Genomic DNA, 23,383 nt, shown 5'->3' on the forward strand with positions numbered 1-23,383 from the left:
GATTCAAACCTGTGCCCCCAAAAAACATTAGTCAGTGATATTATCATTAATCCTCTCCCCGCCTCGACTTTTTAGTTAACAAGGCGTAGAGCTGGATGAACACAGCAGGCCAAGCAGCATCAGAGGAGCAGGAAGGCTGATGTTTCGGGCCTAGACCCTTCTTCAGAAATGGGGGAGGGGAAGGGGGTTCTGAAATAAATAGGGAGAGAGGGGGAGGCGGATAGAAGATGGATAGAGGAGAAGATAGGTGGAGAGAAGACAGACAGGTCAAAGAGGCGGGGATGGAGCCAGTAAAGGTGAGTATAGGTGGGGAGTTAGGGAGGAGATAGGTCAGTCCAGGGAGGACGGACAGGTCAAGGGGGCGGGATGAGGTTAGTAGGTAGGAGATGGGGGTGGGGCTTGAGGTGGGAGGAGGGGATAGGTGGGAGGAAGGACAGGTTAGGGAGGCGGGGACGAGCTGGGCTGGTTTTGGGATGTGTTAGGGGGAGGGGAGATTTTGAAGCTTGTGAAATCCACATTGATACCATTGGGCTGCAGGGTTCCCAAGTGGAATATGAGTTGCTGTTCCTGCAACCTTCGGGTAGCATCATTGTGGCACTGCAGGAGGCCCAGGATGGACATGTCGTCTGCGGAATGGGAGGGGGAGTTGAAATGGTTCGCGACTGGGAGGTGCAGTTGTTTAGTGCGAACCGAGCGTAGGTGTTCTGCAAAGCGGTCCCCAAGCCTCCGCTTGGTTTCCCCGATGTAGAGGAGGCCACAACGGGAACAGCGGATGCAGTATACTACATTGGCAGATGTGCAGGTGAACATCTGCTTGATGTGGAAAGTCTTCTTGGGGCCTGGGATGGGGGTGAGGGAGGAGGTATAGGGGCAGGTGTAGCACTTCCTGGTTGCAGGGATAAGTGCTGGTGTGGTGGGGCTGGAGGGGAGTGTGGAGCGGACAAGGGAGTCACGGAGACAGATAAGGGTGGGGAGGGAAAAATGTCTTTGGTGGTGGGGTCGGATTGCAGATGGCGGAAGTGTGGGAGGATGATGCGTTGGATCCGGAGGTTGTTGGGGTGGTACGTGAGGAGTTCTGTTTTGGTTGTTATTGCGGGGAGGGGGTGTGATTTTTTAGTTGCCCAGTTTATGCACAAACTGGTATTGGTAATGTCAGCCTCACCCACTACCAGGCTGATTTGTTTAAATTGTCCTCCGCATAAGAACTGCTCATGTATATATAAGAAATTTAAAAAAAAAAACTGGTTCCTGTAATTAGCGCACTGGCAAACACCACTTACCGAATTAAAATTCCAGGAAATCTCGTACTGGAGACGGAAGTGTGTAACATTAAATAAAAGAAAGAAAACATGTGTTAGATGTCTCAATTCATTTAAAACTATATTTGCCCCTTGCCGTCAATGCTCTGATGTAAAAGGATTTGGACACGTTGATTTTTCAATGAAAGATGTAATTAAATAATGATTTAATCTCTAGGGAAGAAAAAACAAGTCACGATTTTAGGATTTCTCCCTCTCTGTCCCTGCACCCATACTGGGTATTCAGATACTGTGTGGTTCGGATGAGTTGATCTGGCTGGTCAATATGAATGAAGAGAGTCCAGGGGTTGGGGGGAAGGATTTTTAAACTACAGCCAGTGAGTCAGTAAAGTCAGCCGTTTCTCCACGCTTTTGGCTGTGCAGCGATCGCTGTGCTGTTTAAAAGTGATGCCCGACTGACGCCGGGAGGTGAGTGCGGTGCTCCTGAGACAAAATGTAAACCTCTTGCCTGTGTTGGCATCCCCCAACCCCCAACCTTGTCAATTTGGAGGAGGGATGGTGGGTGGGTGTCTGAGTTGCGAAGAGGCGGGCTGCTTTAAGGTAGAGTGGGCGGTCGGAATCTCTGTGAGGCCTCAAGACGGGACAGAGCAAGGGTTTGACAAGGAGGATCTGTCAGAATGAAGCAGCTCGAAATGCCCGACTGGTGAATAACGCCTGCAAGCGTTGCCTCACTCTGCTCAGTACTTTGTACCCGGCTGCTTTTATTTAATGGCAACTTCCAATTTTGTTTTGTCACAATTCAGGAATAATTGAAGCTGCATGGGGACCGCTTGAAGTTCTACTGCATATTTTCCTTTTAAAAAGAAGCAGGATTTGGCAAAAGGCTGCTCTTCAGGGGGGATAAACAATTATTTGGGGACTTTGGCTCAGTTTTTCTCGCTATGGTAAGTGGCTCGCTTCAACTCTTGCTGCCAAACTGATCCTCATTGACTTATGACAGGAAGTTGCCTGAAATGCTTTGTTCACGTTCACTGAGGACCTTTGCAACAGAGTGCGAGACACAGAGAGAGAGAGAGATGATTATCCCGCGATGATATCTTACGACTCTTCGATCACTTATTTTAACAGTGGCAACATCTTGTGCTGGAGCTGGAAAGTAAATGAGTAGTGAATGTTGCTGCAAAGCATGTGCTCGAGTATATAGCCCTTCCTGATTTCCTTATGGGGAATTTGTTGCTTTTCGTTTCTCGTTTATAGGACAGATTTGCATGTCTGTGCAAAATAACAGAGGTTTGATTTATGTTTGCGAGGAGTTGCTTAACCACATTTGCAAATGCAACAATCTGTAAAGAGTGCAAGATTAAGATTTCAATTGTGTGCCCACCTATCACCACCATTCCACTACCCCCGCCCTCCCCCCACACCTTTATCTGCAGTTCCCCTACCCCAACATCTAGCCCTGAAGAAGGGTAATACCCGAAACGATGACTTCTCCTTGCTTCCAGAAGCTGCCTGGCTTGCTGTGTTCTTCCAGCCTCCTGTTTGTCTACTTAAGATTTCAATTTTGTCGGTGCTAACTGGGCTTTTATGAATCTTTCAGAGAAAACTCCATCAACAGCAAGGGAAGACTGTTAAGCACTCTCCAAATGTGTAATATTGACACATTCTTTTCCCGGGGTTTTCAATGAACAGAGAAGTAGGACAAAAAAGACAATAATTGAATGTAACTGAATTAAAAAGCCTACAGACCGTAGCTGACACTCACCTTTAGTGGCAACTGAAAAGTTTACCGCTGTTTGTAAAACTGGGAATGTAATGCTTTCAGCGTCTAATATTGAAGTGTTACTAAATTAAATATAATTATTCGATGAAATATTGAATGTCTTCTCGCACAGCAAAGTGGGTGACGAGAGTTGACAGAAACAACACGCAGCACGGTATGCAATTCGATCTGTGTTAGAACCTGGAAGTAAAGATCCCTTCTGTTCTGAAATAGCAACTTGCCCGCCTTTCCGTTATTTTTACACATTTGGTTTGTAATCAAAGGGTGATGCCAGAATGAGAAACATTTTAGGAAAAGAATTTGTCCTGACAGAGGGTCCATTCAGAGACCGAAGCTTAGATGAAATAGAATGGGAGATGACTAGCAGAGAGCAGTTGGACAGAATGGCCTATTTCTGTGTGGCTCATTGTGTGGAACTCAATGTGGTTTTGTAGCACCTTTTCATTAACAGCAGCTCTTTTGTTTATGGTTGGATTGGAAGCCTAACTTTCCTTCAGATGCTTTCCAGCAATTTTGCTTAACTCAGGGTTTTTGATAACTCAGTGTCACAAAATCATAGGGCTTTACAGCAGAGAAGATTGCCATTCATCTGATTTGACTGGTGCCAGCACTTTGCTAGACGAATCCAAAACTAATTCCATTGCCTCATTCTCCTCTCATCATGGAATTTAATTTTATTTCTTCATTCGTGGGCTGCAAATGTCACTAACTAGGACGGCATCTATTCGCTATTCCAAATTGCCCTTGAATAGGTTATGTTGAGCCACCTTCTGAAATCTCTGCAGTCCATGGATTTGTAAGGACCCGATGCTATTAGCAGGGAGTTCCAGGCCTTTGATCCTGTGACAGTGAATGAACGGCAATATAGTTCCAAGTCAGAGTGTTGTATGAATTGGAGGGGATCTTTAAGGTGGTGGTATTGCCATGATCTGCTTCCATTGTCCTTTTAGGTGTTAGAGGTCACAGGTTTGAAAGGTGCTGTCAGAGGAGCCTGGGTGAATTGCTGCAGTGCATCTTGTGAATAGTACAAACTGCTGCTACTGAGCTTCAGTGGTAGAGGGAGTGAATGTTTGAGAGTGTTTCCCATCAATTGGGCTGCTTTGTCCTTTGTATTTGGAGGTAATGGCTTCTGCTTCTGTTACTCCTTGTAGCAATGCATCCTGTGCTCCAACAAACCTTGTTGTGAGGATATTCTTCCCACCTTTTCTCATGGCTTTCTTGGCAAGTTTTAAATCAATGATGCCTTGACACTGACTCTTCAGCCGAAGCAAGTAACCCTTCCCAACTCAAACTACCTAACCTTTCTAATTTTAAAGACATTACTTAATTTTCTCCTTGTCTGTTCTGCTTCAGTGGAAATAGTTGGAGTATTTCAAATCTTATGTCATAACTGTAGGTTCTGATCTGTGGCATCATCCTGACAAATCTACACTGTTTATATCTTTAGTGTCATTTCTATAATGGGCTGCCCAAAAACTGTGTATTCCAATTAGCCTAAGCAGTACATTATACAAATTCATCATCACTTCTTAAGACTCATGCTGTGTAGATAGCAGTTCAGCAGTGTCAAATGGGTGATATTACATTGGCATCTGTTACTAGTGTTTTTTTTGAAGTCAATGGAATATCATGAAGGGTAAATAACCTGTAGTTAATGGCATACTGTCCATTTGGGCTTAGTTCCATGAGAATTTTCTTACCCCGCGTCTCCATAAAACCTACAATTCTCACTTGATGGAGTTGCATTAACCAATGGGGGCACTTGGAGGAATCAATGGTGAAAGGGGGCACCCATGGAGGCATTTCTGGTACTTGCTCGCCCAATGTAGCTGGCAAATTCAGCATTGATCATTAGGGGAGAGGATGCCAGAGCCCCATACTTGAAGCAATCAATCAATTTACCTTCAGCAAAGGTGGGCCCATTTGTTCATAATGTAAGAACTCTTACTTTTTCACAACAACATAAAGTCAGAACAGGACTGTAGTCAAAGAGACTCTTTAACTTTTATTGTTATTCAATGGCTGATCTTGCTTCAGCAGTTCCCTTGCCTGAACACATTGAAGCTTAGTTACAGTACATTTATTTCAATTGGTGTCCTGGTCCTCATATGTGGTCCTCATGAGCTAGTGAATAGCAACTCCCAGCACAGTACATCTCTATCCATCCTAGGGGCAACCCTTAAGACGTTGCTATTTTAATGGCTGGAAATCTTTGTCATCATCCCCGTAATAGGCTGGCTGAACATTACCAGGATCAGCAGGAACTCATTCGATTTTGCTGGTGTGAATTCATCAGACGTTCTGAGGAAATTACTGGCTGTTTCTAGTTTTAACCTTTCTGTTCTAGCCTCAAGCAACTGACCAAATGGAGCACCTTCTATTTCAGTCACCTGGTGTCTGTAGCTAGTACTTTCTGTCATTTACTGAGCTGTGCAGTAAGGCTTTATGTTCTCCATCCTGACAACATGCCTCAATCGAACCCCAGACAAACACCTACTGTATCAATGTGAGAGATAGTAAGAACTGCCAATGCTGGAGTCAGAGATAACACAGTGTGGAGTTGGAGGAACACAGCAGGCCTGGCAGCATCAGAGGAGCAGGAAAGCTGATGTTTTGGGTCGGGACCCTTCTTCAGAAATTTCAATTTTTCTGCTCCTCTGATGCTGCCTAGCCTGCTGTGTTCCTCCAGCTCCACACTGTGTTATCTCTGCATCAATCTGAGTTTCTTTTCCCACTTTCTACCAATATTTTGCCATATTTAGAGGACTTTTTTCCTGTGAGTCTATGTTTCCAGGTGTTTTATTCTGATGATTTAACTGATTCATCTGACCCTTTCAGGTTAGAACAAAGATTTTTATTGACTTTGGGCTGGTTCCAGAGACCAGTGTCTAATCCAGCACTAGATTTACCTTTCCTAACATGCTGACACTTGTGAAGAATTTCTCCTATTGATTAAAGTTGTGAAAGCAATTTTTTGACAGTAAAAAGAACTATGATCTTACAAAGGAAGTAAGATAATTTTCAGACAGGCCAATCATTCTGAAGATACCTACTCAGAATAACCCATATGACATATTAAGGCACATAAATTCAAACTGCAAACTTCTGTCTTTTGGACGTTAATTTAACAGGTGCCACTTTCCCTCTGATACCTTGCCTAAGTGGGCATTATTGCTGAGACGAGTTTCATGTGCTGTGGTTCCATTTCCATGCACTGGTCAAGAAATTTTAACTTTAGCCAATGATGCAAATGTTGAATTTGTCAGGCATTATTTACTAAGCCTGTCTTCATTTTCTCTAAAGTCAATGGAGGAGAACATTAGGAGGCACATGATGGCAACCAATTTAAGAATGCCAATTTAAGAATGCCAATTTTATACTGTTTCTCAATGTTAAAATTACCATCTAAATTTTCGTGAAATATTTTGAAATTAGCTAAACAAAACAACAAAGTTCTGACAGCATTGCAAACTGTGAAGTGATTACGCTCATCAATTTAAAAAGAGTTGCTGACATTGCGCTAAATTTTACAAGGAGGAACTAACAGACTCAACAGAATGAGGTGCCCGGCAATATTTAAACAAAACCTAATGATAAATTCATGCTGTTCATAAGAAATGTCCAAAGCAAAAATAGTCAGGCTCCATTTTCCTCAAGAAGACATCAGTTATTTATATATCAGTGAACCTTGGAAATATTCTTGTTCTCAGACATGTTGCAATGTCTTCAATACAGCAATGATCCATTTATCCCTGCCAGAGATCTGCTAGGTGTATACAGGGATGCTTGACAGAATTTATCAACATTCTACATTAAGGTGTTTTAGACCCCTTTTAAAGAAATTGATACAACAAGACATGGAAGTATGTTCCATGATAAAAAAAGAAACATTTTAATCAACTTCTTATTACACATCTCTGGGAAAGGTAGGATTTAACACAGTCCTTCAACACCCTGGGATTGAGGCACAACCATTGTACAATGATTCCTTGGTAAATGTTTGGTAAAGTGCATAAGGCTACTTTATGAAGATGTGGTTTGAAATGGTATATTGGATGTATAAATTAGAACAAAAATACAACAAATTGAATTAAATAATGAGGTTAGTTTGCATAGACCGGTCTTCTACTGTTTGCATGAACAATAATGGTTTAGTTAACAAAAAGCCAAGAGGCCAATCAAAGCTCACAAAGTGAAACTTATCAAGATTTAAATCAAAATATTGTTATCAGGAGCAATGATGTATCCCCAGCCCCTCTGGAGCCCACCAGTCTCTAAAGGTCTGAATTGTCCCAGTGGGTTCCACATGCCCCCTCTACACAGACACCCAAACATGAACATAACTAGTCCAGTCTTTGTCCTGTTGTGTAGCAAGACTAAGAAGTAATCTACTTCAGCACTTTCAGACAATACCTTATATAGAAAGATACCATTCCTTCTGGTGGGGTTCTTCTGGAAAAAGGAGAAGTAGGTTTAAAATCAAATCTAAGCCTTCCAGGAACGCAAAAGGTAATGGAAATCTGGAACTCTGTCTCTCAAAAGGCAGCTGTTGCTGGGGGTCAGTTGAAAATATGAAAACTAAGACCGATTGATTTTTGTTAAGCAATGGTATTAAGTGCTAGATGTTGGGGTAGATGAACTTAAGATACAGACCAGCGATGATCTATTTGAGTGGTAGAATAGACTTGAGGGGCTGAATGGCCTGAGTCTGTGATCATATTGTATTTGCTTTACTGACCTAAATGAACACAGATAATGTTGTGGAAATATGTGAACAGCAGCATAATGACTTGATGTTTTGAGGTGTATGGAGCAGCTTTCAGTTGTTATTTTGGTTTCAGTAATCTACATGGGTGGAATCCCTGCTTAGCTGACCAGGGATGCCAGCAAAGCACATCAAGCTCAGACATATCCACAAGCTAGTGAGACAGAAAGAAGAATTGACAAAGTAGATGTGGGAGGAATACGTCAGAGAGAGTGAAAAGAAAGCCAAAGAGAATCAAGTCTGTAGAAACAATGAATCTCAATCACAGGGCAATAATGAAACAGAGTAATTTGCATTTATGTACCACCTTTAACATAGGAAAGTGGGCTCAGGGGCTTCATTGAAGAATAATCATGCATAAATTGATATCAAATAAAAGAGAGGGATTGGATTAATGATGTGATGTAGTGGTAATGTCAGTGGATTAAAAAGTGAAGAGACATGGAACATGGAGAGGTTTAGGGAAGGAATTCTTTAAGGAGCTTAAAGCTACAGGGAAATTCTGAATGGAAATCTTCTTATGGGTGTTAAGATTTTGATGTTGGTTGTCAAAGACACTGTATGTTCTATTTAAAACATGACGTGTCTTTTCCCCCTCACCAATGCTTTAAATTCACGTGGTTGTCCCCACTTTGCCCATTGCTTCAATATGACAATCAGGACTGGTTTGATGAATGGTGGCACTTTATCATCCTGGGGTTCAGTTGGCTGCAAGTGAGGTGTCCTGAGCCATGGCTGCTAAGAATCAATTTAATTGCCCTGGAGCCACCTTTTTGAGGTTAAAGATTGTAGGACATGAACATTATAAAGCTGCTCCAAAAACAGCATGGACTTAACGGAGATGAACATCTGAGGTGGAATTCTTTCTACTGATATATTGTACTGGTGTGCATGTATGTTGTACATGGGATCATAGGGCTGCAAAGTGTTGGCTGTAGGTCAGAGGGACCACACTTGCCTCTGAGTTAGAAGATTCTGAAGAAACCCTGCATTGCCAGTGGTGCTAGTTCTTGGCTGAGACTCTAAACTGAGATCTCGGCTGTCAATTCGAGTCGATGTAAAAGATCCTGCAACATTAGGTCTGCAGGAGTCCTGGCCAACATATACCCCTCACCCAACAACTACAAACAAAGCAGGTGATCTAGACATTTATCTGTTATTGGAGCTTACTGTACATAAATTGATTTCTGTACTCCCTACTTTAAAACAGCAACTACTTTTCAGAAGTACAGTGAAAGGCACTGCATTAATACTGTTGTTTCTATGCATAATTCCCTGAAATTGCCTGTCAGTTGCATAGCCCTCCTAGGCTGCTATTAGTCGACATATAGCAAAAGATGAAATTGTTCGCTTGAGTGAATAAGGCACCATCTACTTCGTTTTACATCAATGAGCAGCTGTTTGGCTTTGGATGGTTGGAGTGAACCCAAAGCATAAAGCTGCCAGGGGTAACTTTAACAGCCACAGTCATTGCCCCATGTCAATGGAATTTAGCTGTGATTGGCCTGGAGCAAATAGTGCAAGCATTCCCTCGAGCAGTGCCTGATTCAGTGCTGTTCTTTTGCAGAATCTGACTGTGACTGATTCTGCTCCTGGTCAGAATTCAAAATCTGAGCCTGTTCTCAGACTCTGTTTAACTCTGACTTGTGGGTTTGACTCAGACTGATTTAACCAGCCATTCCCAATGCAGCTATCATGTAGAAAGTGACCTGTCCCTATTCACCATTAGGCAGGACCTCCCTGAGCCTAATTCAACCCCTTCTCTAAAACAATATCTATTACATTCTAGCCTCAATTTTGTTCAGACCTATTCTCTGTGTGGCCAGACCCTATTATCAGGTACTATCTCACTGTGATTCTACCTTAAAATATTACTTAATCTGATCTGAAAACAAGAAATGCTGGAAATCACAGTGGGCCAGGCAGCATCCATGGAGAGAGAGCAAGCTAACACTTTGAGTCTAGATGAAATGTTAGCTTGCTCTCCCTCCATGGATGCTGCCTGACCCGCTGTGATTTCCAGCACTTTTTGTTTTCAGTACAGATTCCAGCATCTGCAGTAATTTGCTCCGACTTAATCATAATCCAATGGGATTTTGAGTGTGGAGAACAGGTTATATGACCTGCCAGAGGATTATTTGTTTGTTTTTCTCAGGGAATTTATTAATAATCTCTACTTATTAAACAATCTCAAGTTGGTCTGATCAAGTTAGTCTACTGTAAGCATAAAAGTGCACTTTAGAGAAAACAGTTTTTTAAAACGTGTAAATTTACCTTCTTCAAACGAGTGTCTTTGGCTTAGAAATGTGCCCTCGATTTTTCCATTCTGCTCAAAGCACCAAATACGATTGACCCAGAGTTGAAACTTACTCAGATCCCACACTAACAGAGGCTCGATTATGCCAAAAGCCATAAACTTGGCAGACTGCGCCTAAACACCATTTCTTCACAGGGGCTGTTTTCCACAATCGGCCTTGTAAGTAATCAGTAAATATTATTTATCAGCCTCCCACCCCACATGCCAGTTTATCCCTGGAGATTGTTTCATGTCTGTTCTCTTCTGACCAGAGCGTAGGCGAGTTTTCAATGAATGCCAGATGCAGGCTGTTTGTGAGAGAGTGAATGTGTGTTCTAAGAAGCGCCCCGGTCCCTCATGTTAGGTCGCACACGCACGCACTCCACACACCCACAAAAGACTCTTTGACCTGTAGGGTAAAGAGATGAAGTCTTTTTGAAGACTCCTGTTGAGAAGGAAGGGGGTCTTTTTTTCTTTCTCTCTCTGAAGCGCCGTCAGCTTTCAAACTCTATCTTGGTGTAAGTTGGAGGAAATCTTGCTTCAGCTCAGTGCAGTTCTTGGGTACAGTTCAGGGGGACTGGAACCGCTGGCGCTGTGGACTGGGCTCTGAATGCGAGCAGCGAGGGGTTACTTTGAGCAGCAACTGCATTGGTTCACGGAGTAAGGGGTTGGGAACTGAAGCTATCCGGTTAAAGGATTTCCTAAGTGACCTTAAACAGCGTGCCCGGTCCATTACCGCTTTGACCCTCCGCAATATGTCCTTCTGCAGCTAACAAGGGGAGAGTGCGTCGGTTCAAAGTGAGTTGGGGAATGTTGAATCTGCGGTGTTGTGAACTGGAGGATGCTGGAGTCTCCGTGATGAGCGGGTGCGGAACGAGGCCATTCGGGCCATCGGATTTGCGCCCAAGGCTGGAATCGAACCTGGGTCCCCAGGCGCCGATTCGGACCTAAGTTTTATGGCCCGCGAGGCAGTAGTGCTAATGCTGTGAAATGTTTCCATGTGTGCCTGTCATGCCCCACATAAAACTAAAAAAAAACAGGAACAAACGTTATGATTGCAATTTTCATCCGCTTCAAACATCTTTTGTTTTTAAAATGTCATGTTTAAAATTGGTAAATCATTGACATTTGATTTTTGTTTTGCACTTTCTAGGAATGCCTCCCTGCAGCTGACTGTGGGACATGACAGAAACTGGGCATGGCCCAGAACCTACAGGTTAAAACTTCCTTCCTTTATGTTCGCCTACAGTCTCCGTTCGTTAAGGCGGCGGGTCACACCGACCGAAAACAGGCGGAGGGCAGCGGCGGCGAGACGGGCGCGATTCTCGCCGGGAATGGGCCGCTTTCTGCGCCTGGCATCGGGGAGGGGTGCCAAGGCAACCGCCAGCAACAGTTCTGCGCTGGCCTGTGTCACAATAAGGGGCCCCATGCAATGCCAGGGACTCGCCTCTGCAGTAGGGACAGTCCCCAGGGCAGGGGTGAGCCGGCCATTCGGCCGGGCTGCCCGCATGATCTCGGGATGTCCCGCACCGGGACGCCTCACTGTGCCCCCTACACTGCTCCCTGGAGCCCGTTCGGCCCTCCCGACACCAGGTCCGGAAAAGACGGGGTCCGGTGGAAGGTGGAGTTCAACAAACTCATTCTGGTGGAGACACCCCTCTTCTGTACACCTCTCTGCTCCGGGGATCGTAGGTGCATTTCCAGTCCACAAGCAGCTGGCACACTGCTATCCCCGTGTGTCCACGGGGCATCTACCTCTTCAACACCAAGTCCAAATCCACTGCAGAAGGTAAGGCTGTACAGATATACTGCATTCTCAATATTAAGGACATTTTCCTAATCAACCTGTTCAGAGATGCATGTTGAGAGCCGGTGGGATTTGAAATTGTGCCTCCTGGCTCAGAGATAGAGACGTTTCCACTGTACTACCAGAGCCTTTAAGACACTTCCCAATCAATCTGTTCAGAGGTGCATGTTACACACCTCCAAGGCAGGTGGGACTTGAACCTCGGCCTTCTGGTTCTGAGGTAGGAGCACTACCACTGTGCCTAAACATGAAAAACTTCTGCAAAGACAGGATTGCTGCCAATTTGTTTTAATGTGTAAGAAACACAGAGAATGCTGGAGAAATATGGCAGCGTCTGGCAGCATTGTGGAGACCAAAACCGAGTTAATGTGGCGAGTCAGATATGACTATAACTTCTTCGGGAGAAGATGCTAAGTGGTGGACTGGAAGTATTAACTCTCCTGTCTCCACAGATGCTAGCAGACCTAAGTTTCTCCTGCATTCTCTGTGTTAGTTTCAGATTTCCAGCATCCTCAGTAATTTGCCTTCATTCAAATGTTTTAAGGTGTGTTGGGTAGTGACAATTTATGGCTCACAGAAGCAAAAACAAATTTCTTGAAAATCTCCAGTTCTGAAGAAGAGTCACCGGACCTGAACATTAACTCTGATTTCTCTCCACAGATGCTGCCAGACCTGCTGAGCTTTTCCAGCAATTTCTGTTTTTGTTTCTGGAAAAACTCAGCAGGTCCAGCTGCATCTGTGGGGAGAAATCAGAGTTAACAGTTCAGGTCCAGTGACCCTTCTTCAGAACAGACAATATATGGTGTTTGGTTTAATGTGCATTTGCCACCCAATTCTGTTGACTTTCTATTTGCCTGCACGGTTTAACATCAAATTATTTATATGTAGCATCTTGCAGTGAGATCTTTTCCAAATACTGCTAGAAAATTGCTCTTTTAATTAGATAGCTGCTGGGTTTCATGCAATGAAGGTTAAGCAAGATGTAGAAAAACAGTCTGGCAATATTTATTTAATAGAGAACAACTGACAAGCTTTTAATAAGAAAACTGAATTCCCAATTTCAAGTTTAGCCAGCAAAATTAACACTCATTGTGTCAGCTAATCAGATCTTTCCTTCAGGGAAACACACTACATAGGGAAGGGGAAAGATCAGTCTAAACTGATATTCAGAACAGCATAAAAGAAAACAATAGAATTACGATTAATACCAGCTATAAATATACAAAGTCTACATGTCGTGGTGTTCCATGTTCAGAGAATGCTTCTGATCAACCAATATCTACTTGACAGCGGTCTGTGCTAACCTGAGAATGTTCCGAGGGTCAAGAGCTTTTCAGAGAGGTTCTTTCTTTGCTATTTTAGGGTGGGTTTAATTTTAAACTCACCCGATAAACTGCAGTGCAATCTCACCCTGACACACACTGGGGTACACTCTCACTTGAAGCCATTGGAATACATGAACAACCTGACACACTGAGGCACCCTGTTACACTGGAGCAGAGTTACACATTGATTCACTCTGGGATGCAATTTCACCTGCATTCACATTAGGACTTTCCAGCCTTGCCTTACTCTTGGCTACAGTCACATCTTAACACACCGGGTAACGTCTCACTCAGATACACTCTGGGTGCAGTCTGACTCTGACTTAAATAAGGGTAGTCACATCGTAAATGGAATATTTTTCTGTCATGCAAGGATAGTTATTGAAAATTTATCTGTAGAGAAATTGTAATGGGTAGAATCCAAAGAAAGAGCAAATTCTGTCCTCCTGTAATATGAATTATTTGAACCAGAACCTCTCAATGATGGCCTGATGCAGAAACTTTGGCTGATCTTTTCCCCTCATTAACTCTGCAGTGTTAAGATTGCTCATACTCCCCTGTTACTGCTGTGGCCATGAAACTGACAACTCACTGCAGATGCATGTTAAAACCTTGGACTTTCTTTCTCAGTATACATCAATTGCAACTTTTCAGGTGAATGAATAATCTTTCTTATTATAATTGTTTACATTAAATGTGTGAGAGTACAAACTGAGCTTTTGGAATGAACTCTAATTTTATGGTGTTAATTAATCTATGAATGCTTGCAATATAATCAAGAACAAAAATCTGGTACCATAAAGTACAAATTACAATGAGCTTCTCTCTGATCTGATGTCGCTCGATCTCAAGTCAATGAGCTCAAACTATTAGAAAAGATTAGCAAAATTTAGCAACAACATTTTAAATTTACTCTAATTTGCAGCACCCTCAAGCCATTTCATCACTGTCATGTGAACTATAAATGTCAGCCTTTTTTATGGTAGCTTGACTTTTCTGGATTGTTAACATATTGCAAAAATCCTTGCTAAGACCAGAAATTATATGATAAGCAAATATGCAGACCAACCAGACATCTCAATGCCACCAAATCTACCTATTGCCCTAGTTAGATGATGATTGAGAAATCTTTCAACCTTCACTCCTTCAGATAAGTATTTCCGATGAAAAATTCTTCTCCACCATCTGTCCCAACCATTTAATCTCCTCCCTGCATCCAGATTTAGGAAACATTTTCTCTCATGTTTGAGTCAGTAAAGGTTCAGTCATTTTGGACTGGGAGAAGTGAATTCATTCAGAAAACTGCAAACCTTTGGAAATTCATACCACAGTGGGTTGTAGGTGCTCATGTTCAATATATTTAAGGCAGAGAACAAATATATTTTTGATTCTGTCATGAACAAAAGTTTTCCTTTTAATTATTTGGAGTCTGTAAGTTTGTGTGTAAAGGTATGATTTCTTATCCTTGAAGTGATTGTCTCAATTTTAATGACTTCAGCTGCAAGCTCTTTGTGAGTATTAAAAAATGTTATTTATTAACACTTGCTTTTAATTTTAAAATGCTAAATCACATTCCACACACACACACACACACACACACACACACACACACACACACACACACACACACACAGTTTAAATGCAGATGATGGTAAAAAAAGAACAGATTATCTCAGTATCTTTCATGGCAGGCCTGAAGTTCCTTCAGTGAGTCGATGCTTTGGTTAAAGTGAAGGTCTTGCAAAGCAGGGGATTCTTACGAAGTTGTAAGGCACTTTATGACTGCATGTTCAAGTGTTTGGTTCTCAGGTGAACTCAAGATGGAACGTATTTGGAGGCAGTCCCTCTCCCATTTTTAAGCCATTGTTGCTACTCTGAAGAAGGGTCAATTGACCTGAAATGTTAACTCTGCTCTCTCTCCACAGATGCTGCCAGACCTGCTGAGTTTTTCCAGTAATTTCTGATTTTGTTCAAGGCACTGTTGTCCGTTACCCTGGCTATTGAGATGAATTGCAACTGATTTGATGATTTTCTTATAGAACTCTGTCTCTTAAGAACAAATTCTTCTTGTTACTTTTGACTGCAGAAAGGAAATGGCATCCTCATCATGAGACTTGTACAAGTTCAAGGTACTTTTTCCAAAAAAAGAAGTGGGAGTGAGGGAAAGCATGGGCCTATGATTATACAGTCTGTGCTTTCATTTGATACCCTGAATACACCCAGCCTGGGTTAGATGAGGAACCTATCACAATATAATGAATGGTCAATGTGATCCATTCACATTTGATTAACAATCGTTGAATATCAGTGTTTCTTTTGTCTATGGTGAGGGTTCCCAGAGCAAAAGATATAGGGAGTGCCAATGGAGGCAAATGGGGGATTGAGACACAACATTGGTGTAGATTGTTGTTGTGAAAAGGAGAAAATGAATCTGCTGTACTGACAGCCGAGTCAACTAGATATGGAGTGGAGTGGTATAGTAATCAAAATGGAAGTCAGGCGTCATTCTTTGAAGTCATTGAACTCAGTGCTGAGTCCTGATGACTGTAAAGTGCCTAAGTGGAAAATGAGGTGCTGTTCCTCCAGCTTGTGTTGAGCTTCATTTGAAAACTACAGCAGGTCCAGGACAGAAGTGGTTTATTGAAATGGCAAACAACTGGAAGGTTGGGATTCTTTGCAATTGTCGATGAAGTGATCAAGTGCAAGTAAGAGGCCAGAGGGTGGGGTCCAGATGAAGGAGGTATATTGGGTATGGGTGAGGGGCTTATGGACCAGGGAGAGGACTCCTGTCCAAAGAAATGGAAACAGAAGCGAAGATGTTAGACAAGGATTTCAATGTCATATGCCCAAAATTCATTGAGGTGGGCTGTGTAAAGGGCTCACAGATGGTTTAGGATCGGAGAGGGGAAGGTCAGAGGTTATAATGAATACATGACAAGAGATGGGTTGAAACAAGGGATGGCGAGTCGTAGGGAAGGGAAGGAAAAGAAAGGGAAGGAAGAATCCAGAGGGACATCAGTACCTGGTGAGTAATTGACAGCTTTGAGAGAGCGTGATATGGTGCTGATGACGGAAGAGGTTGAGAGTGTGCATGTGACAGCATTGAGTGTGGATCTCAGTCTGCAGCAGGAACAGCTGGCTGAGGAATGTAGTATACCTCAGAGATCCCTGTAATCCCGAATGTATTTGAAACATGAGGGATAGAAGTTCAGTTGGAATTCATGTAGGGTAAGCCAGGGGTTGTCTCTGTGAAAACAAGTTTTGGCCAACACTTTAACAAACACCAAGTGGCAAATCGAAATCAATAAAGGTGAGCAAGCTAAAGGATTCAAATAGAAATCCCATCAATGAGAGGAGCAGAATTTCTTCAAGGTGACCATAGCTGGAAGAGAAGTGTCAGCAAAATATTGTGGATGCAGGAAATCTTAAATAAAAAGAGAAAATGCTGCAGAAACTCAACAGATCTGACCACATCTGCATACCTGCATGGGTCCCAGTCATGACTCCCTTTGTGAGGAATGAGAAACAGTCCTTGTTCCAGTCCTACTCAGGGACCCTCTCCCACCACTTTTTCTCTGATATATTGACAATGTCATCGATGTTGTTTCCTGCTCTCATCAAGAATTGGAAAAATTAGTCAGTTTTTGTTCCAATTTCCATCCTTCTCTCATCTTCACCTGCTCCATCTCTGATTCATTTCTTCCTTTTCTTCCTTTCAATTTTGCCAAATCTGAGTACAAGCTGTCCACCAATATCCATTACGAACCCACCGACTCCCATAGTTACCCTGACTGCACTTCCTCACATCCTGTTTCTTGCAAGGACTCTGTTTCACTTTCCCAGTTCCTCTGACTGCATTGCATCTGTTCTAATGATGCTCCTTCCACAGTAGTGCCTCTGACATGGCCTCCTTTTTCCTCAACTGAGGATTCCACACCCCACTTCCCCCTCCCTTCACTACCACTGCGGTGATGGGGCCCCCACCCATATCTGACCCATTTCTGCACTTCTCCCTCCCCATTTCCCTTCCACCCAGAGGAACAATAGTGTTCCCTTTGTCTTCACTTCCCACCCACCGGTCCCTGTGTTGAAAATATCATCTTCCATCATTTTCACCACTTTTAGCAGGGTTATGGCTGGAATTTGGACTCAGGTGGTAGCAATGTAACTGACAAATACATCTTCCCCTCCCCTCCAATGTCAACATTCCACAGGGAATGTCTCCTCTGTATTAACCTGATCTACTTTACAATCAATCCTAAGACCTCCTGACCAACCCCACTCCCCTTCACCAGCACTACCCACCCCCACACACGTACACACACACACTTCTCTTCTTCACATCTGTCATTTCCACTGCAATCCTTCCTTTGTCAGCATTATCACTCCCTTTATCTTTGGCTCTGGACCCCCTCACCATCTGTTCCACTTGCTCCTCCTCCCTCTCTGTTTACAGCATGTATATACAGCACGTAAATTCCATTTTCCAGCCCCTTTCTTAAGAAGAGTCATGCTGGATTCAAAACATTAGCCAATATTTTCACATTCTAGAGCTGCTGGCAGACCCGCTGAGATTCTCCAGAATTTTCTGTTTTCATTTCACATTTCCAGCAGTATTTTGCTTTCATTTCAGCCTTTAGAGCCGTCTGTTTGTATTAAGGTATTGACTGAAAGTTCCTAAAAAGTTAGAGCATGATAATACAAAAGGAATCAAAGAGTTAGCTCAGGAAGGTAAAGCTGAGGAAGATCAGTCACAATCTTCTTGAATGGCTGGAGCACACTCAAAAGGGCTGAATTTTCTGCTCCTTTTTCTTTTGTATGTTTTTCTGCTTGAGCTGCCATGGTGCTTAAATTCTACAAGTGCGTTCTGAGAAAGGATTCTGAAACCTTTGCCCTCTTTGCTGCACCTTCCCATTATTATGTAAGCATCTCTTACTGACTGTTTTTCTGGTTCTATGCAAGTAGTTCTAGGCGCTAGTAAATTTCTCGGGCAAATTCGCCCAATCTGCTGATGTTTGCATTTAAATGTATTTTTTCTGCCAAAATTGTGATGAAGGAGTGGGAGAGGGTCCAAAAAATTCTCAGCGAAAGATTCTTATAAACAAAATTACCCTGCATTGATGTGTAGCTATCAGGCAGACATTTTGACCTGCAGAAAACTTTCTAACACAGGGTCATCAGGTAACAATGAGAAGCTGGAGCCTTAGCAAACTTCTGCTTCTGATTCAGGGACATTGAGACTGATTGTAATGACTTCATTGCCACTAAGTAATCAAACCAGAGATCCAAATCATTCATCATGATTCAGCTGCATTTCCTCAGCTGGCTGTGCATTGCATTTATTCTGTCGGTAGGATCTTAGACTAAGATGCTAGGAATGTAAGTCACAAATGGAATTGCTGCTTGTCATATTTTGGATAGCAGATTACGGGAAACCATGCTCTCTCCCTGTAAAGAAGTAAACTTTTAAGCTGAATGAGTTGCGCTGAATATTTCTACATTTTTAGAAAGTAACATGTTTCATATCATAGAATCCCTACACTGCAGATAGAGGCCATTCGGCCCACCAAGTCTGCACCAACCCTCTGAAGAGCATCCCACACTATCCCTAGCCCTAACCCCATATTTAGCACAGTTAACCCACCTAGCCTGCACATCCCTGAACACTTGCAGGTCAATTTAGTACGGCCAATCCACCTAACCTGCATATCTTTGGACTGTGGGAGGAAACCCAGAGAAAATCCAGACAGACACAGGACGAATTTGCAAATTCCACACAGTAAGTCACCCAAGGCTGGAATTGAACTGAGGTCCCAGGTGATGTGAGACAGTGGTGCTACCACTGTGCCACCATACTGCCCCTAAATATCAACAGAGGAACATTACTGAAACTTATTGGAGACTTCACCCTGGAAATGATCACCCGTGGAAATATATTGGTGGACAAATGCTTAACGCATTCTTGTGATCTTCCTCTATTTCCTACTTTATTGGAGTTTCTAATTTGTTTATTCGCCAGTAAACAAAGAAATGTTCTACATTGGTGTTGGGTAATCATTTCCTAATATTGGCAACTTTGATCCAACAAATGCCTTATATAGGCATTTTTATTATATTGCACTTTTTAATTGGCAGGTAAAACAAATGGGTGGTATGCTTTATGAGTTTCAATGCCAGTGTGATGCTGGGTACGTAAGTCACATGTCTCAGCAAAAAGTGGACCATATCAAACAACCAATCTCTCTGACTATTTGCAACATACAGCAGGTTGATTTTTCTGAACCAACCCTGTTTTAAATATCAGGTCAGCGTGTCCAACATTAGAAGTGACAGTTAGGTGTCGCTGAGGGTACGAAATCTGCCATTATTACCTGGTCTGGTCTTCATGTAGCTCCTGATCTGCAGCAATTAGGTTGACTCTGAACTGATCTCTGAAGTGGCTGAGCAAGCCAGTGAGTTCAAGGGCAAATGGGTATAGGCCAGGCATGCTGACCTTGTCAATGACATTCACATCCCATAAAAGAATAAAGAAAATAAAAATATAGCAATGCCTGATGGTGTCATTGGAATAGGGTGAGATTGGCTTGCCAGTTAAAACCCTATTGAGGAATGTTACAGACCGAACACATGTAATTTGAACAAAGTAATTGGGAGTGGTTGTTGGACAACTTTTACTAAATAATCCTGACTATGCTAAGAATTACACAAAAAATTTTTTAAGATAATCAGTAAGGCTCACAGGGTCATTCATTTGGATGTACTAGATACTACATTTATTAACACTCTGCTTTTTTGGAAGAAAAGGGCATTTTTTCCATGAATTAAACCTTTTTCAATGAGGAAAGGGTCATTGAGATTGCTAATCCCTGCTGCTGTCCCGGTTGTAACACCCTGACCAAAGCCTACATGCCAACTCTGCTCTTCTTTCTACTAAAAAGGACAGTTAACAGCTCCTTCTGCACGGTTATGTCAACTGTGGTCAAGACAATTAGCAGTGTCTTCTTATTCTGTATAAATTGGTGCCCCTTTATCAATTTGGTTTCTTGCATATCAGTTTTGATGAGTACAAGAGAAAAACCTGTGACTTCACATCTCTTTTCAAGCAATCTTTAAGTTATGTACTCCCAAGCAACTATTAATCTAATTGTCACTGACATACACATGTGACGAATTTGCCTATTATACAAGTATGAAGGTTATGGCGTTCAGTAAAAACGAACTGTGACCTCTTTCTTGTAGACCTTGTAGACCAGTTTGTATGTAGCATCCCTGCCTCTGACTTGGAAACTCTGGCTTCATGTTTCATCCCAGGACTTGATGATCACAGAAGGCAGGCACGTTCATTACATGATCAAACGAGTTGACAATGAAAATGCAAATCCTTCTAAAACATACCAATACTAAGCCCTAAGTGCACGAGGACCCCTGGTCAGCCACCCTTGATGCAGAAAGTCGCCCATCAAGTTCCAGTCACTGCCTTCGGGACTGTAACTTATTTAAAGAAGGACAAGCTGTGAAAGTAGCTGTAATCATGTGCTTCATCTGGTTAATTTGTCACTAGATATGGAGATAATCTAAGTTTACGGCTTCCTTTTCAGCTGCAAAGCCATTGATAAAATACCCAGCAATATGTAATTGAAAACACAAGTACTATCCTCTACTACCAATGATTATGTGTATTTGCACTTAAGCTCTGAGAAACTGATCTAGATCCAATTCCTGGCCTTGGTTGAGATGGCAGGTCCCTGTCAGAGTGCTGGTAAAGTTGGTCAATTGGCCACACATTCTTAGAATGAAGAGAACAATAATCCAGGGTAGCCTTCATGGTCTCTTTCTCCGTGGAAGATTGTAGTGTGGTGTACTGTGACTGAAGTAGAAATCTAAAGACCCAAGAGAATGTTAGGAGTCAAGGGGCTCAGATCCCACCATGCCAGCTGGCGGAAAATAAATTCAATGAATTTCAATGAAAGTCTGGAATTGAAATTCATTGAAAGATGATGACGACAATATCAGCGATCATTGATTGTTATGAAAACCCATCTGGTTCAGCAATATCCTTTAGGGAAGAAAATCTGCCATCCTTACCTAGTCTGGCCTACCTGGATTCCAGACTTACAGTTAATTCTTAACTATCCTTTGAAATAGCCAATTAAACCACTCAAGGGGCAATTATGGATGGCAGCAAACATGAGCCTTGCTGGTGACACCCACATCCTGTGGAAAAATAAAGAAAGAAACTACCAGAACCTATTGGAAGGTGGTGTTGTTGGATTAGGTTGTGATTAGGCTTGCCAATTAAAACATCTGTAAGATTCCATGTTGAGACAGACACATCATTTGGGCAAAGAGATAACAAGGTGTAGAGCTGGATGAACACAGCAGGCCAAGCAGCATCAGAGGAGCAGGAAAGCTGACGTTTCGGGCCTAGACCCTTCTTCACCCCTTCTTGGACCCCTAGACCCGGTCTAGGCCCAAAATGTCAGCTTTCCTGCTCTTCTGATGCTGCTGTGTTCATCCAGCTCTACACCTTGTTACCTCAGATTCTCCAGCATCTGCAGTTCCTACTATCACATCGTTTGGGCAGATACTTGACTAGTCAAAAGTAGAATGGAACAGCTTTGCAAATACAAACAATGAAATGAGCTTACAATGGCTAGTTCAGCATACCATCAGAATTTTACTAGTTTTGGAATGGACTCACACTGCATGGGAAGACTAAATATGTTGAGGTAGTGACCTCCCAATGGGTTGCATGATGGGGTGTGAGGAGGAGGCAGGAGGGCTGGGGGTGGTCTTCCTTTCCAGGAGCTCCCTGTCCCAAGGAAGGGCTCCTGGTGTCAATGGTTGACCCATGACATTGTCAATGGAAGGTTCACTCTTCTGAAAACAGAGCCTTGCCCTGCTAGTCCTGGAAGATTACTGACCAAGACTTAATGGGTGCCTTTACCTCTTAACTGGTCATCGCTGGTAAAATTCCCTCTTCGGCCTTACCATTCTACTGACCAGGCTCAGGCCTGGCATTCCAGTTTCTGGCTAAAAGCATCCAATTCGAATGAGCAACAAAGAGATAACTGCAGCTAAGAATGGCTAAGGAGCATCAGCATAAGGAGTAATGTCACAGTGATATCAGATCACATGGAACTGGAGCCTGAGTCTGTAGGGTTCCAGGATATGTCCTCTTTGCTACCCTTTTCGTACAACTACATTTCGAAAGCTTGTTAATGTTCACTCACACAAGTGTCAAGTGGCAACCATATGGATAACTCAGTTGTTTTAACTCACCTGTGGGTCACTGTGAATGGTAAGATGCCAATACTAACTATCTGCTGCCATTGTGGCAATACCGCCTGAATGCAGAGTGGTGAACACAGCGCTAGTCACCCTGAAGCTGATGTTTAAAAGGTGGTATACAATTGACAAAGGCATTGGTGTTTGAAGTTGTGTGAACACATACCTTGTCTGTGTGATAACAAGGTGTAGAGCTGGATGAACACAGCAGGCCAAGCAGCATCAGAGGAGCAGGAAGGCTAACGTTTCAGGCCTAGACCCTTCTTCAGAAATGGGGGAGAGGAAGGGGATTCTGAAATAAATAGGGAAAGAGGGGGAGGCGGATACAGGATGGATAGAGGAGAAGATAGGTGGACAGAAGACAGACAGGCCAAAGAGGTGGGGATGGAGCCAGCAAAAGTGAATGTAGGTGGGGAGTTCGGGAGGAGATAGGTCAGTCCAGGGAGGACGGACAGGTCAAGGGGGCGGGATGAGGTTAGTAGGTAGGAGATGGGGGTGGGGCTCGAGGTGAGAGGAGGGGATAGGTGGGAGGAAGGACAGGTTAGGGAGGCGGGGACAAGCTGGGCTGGTTTTGGGATGTGGTTGGGGAAGGGGAGATTTTGAAGCTTGTGAAGTCCACATTGATACCATTGGACTGCAGGGTTCCCAAGTGGAATGTGAGGTGCTGTTCCTGCTACCTTCAGGTGGCATCGTTGTGGCACTGCAGGAGGCCCAGGATGGACATGTCGTCTGAGGAATGGGAGGGGGAGTTGAAATGGTTCGCGACTGGGAGGTGCAGTTGTTTAGTGCAAACCGAGCGTAAGTGTCCCGCAAAGCGGTCCCCAAGCCTCCGCTTGGTTTCCCCAATGTAGAGGAGGCCG

The 23,383-nt window shown here is 43.1% G+C and overlaps 1 protein-coding gene across 1 annotated transcript in view; it reads left to right on the forward strand.

Annotated features, from left to right (window-relative positions):
• Nucleotides 1-10,512: 10,512 nt before the first annotated feature.
• LOC109923726 (PH and SEC7 domain-containing protein 3-like) overlaps nucleotides 10,513-23,383 on the forward strand; it is a 595,836-nt gene continuing 582,965 nt past the window's right edge. Inside the window, exons 1-2 of the mRNA XM_048610871.1 lie at nucleotides 10,513-10,621; nucleotides 11,257-11,892. Of these exons, the coding sequence (XP_048466828.1) occupies nucleotides 11,302-11,892 (591 nt within the window). The 5' untranslated portion in view covers nucleotides 10,513-10,621; nucleotides 11,257-11,301. The remainder of the gene's footprint in view (nucleotides 10,622-11,256; nucleotides 11,893-23,383) is intronic.

The sequence above is a fragment of the Rhincodon typus genome, chromosome 1, assembly GCF_021869965.1.
Source record: "Rhincodon typus isolate 14 chromosome 1, sRhiTyp1.1, whole genome shotgun sequence".
In the NCBI taxonomy this organism is placed as follows: domain Eukaryota; kingdom Metazoa; phylum Chordata; class Chondrichthyes; order Orectolobiformes; family Rhincodontidae; genus Rhincodon; species Rhincodon typus.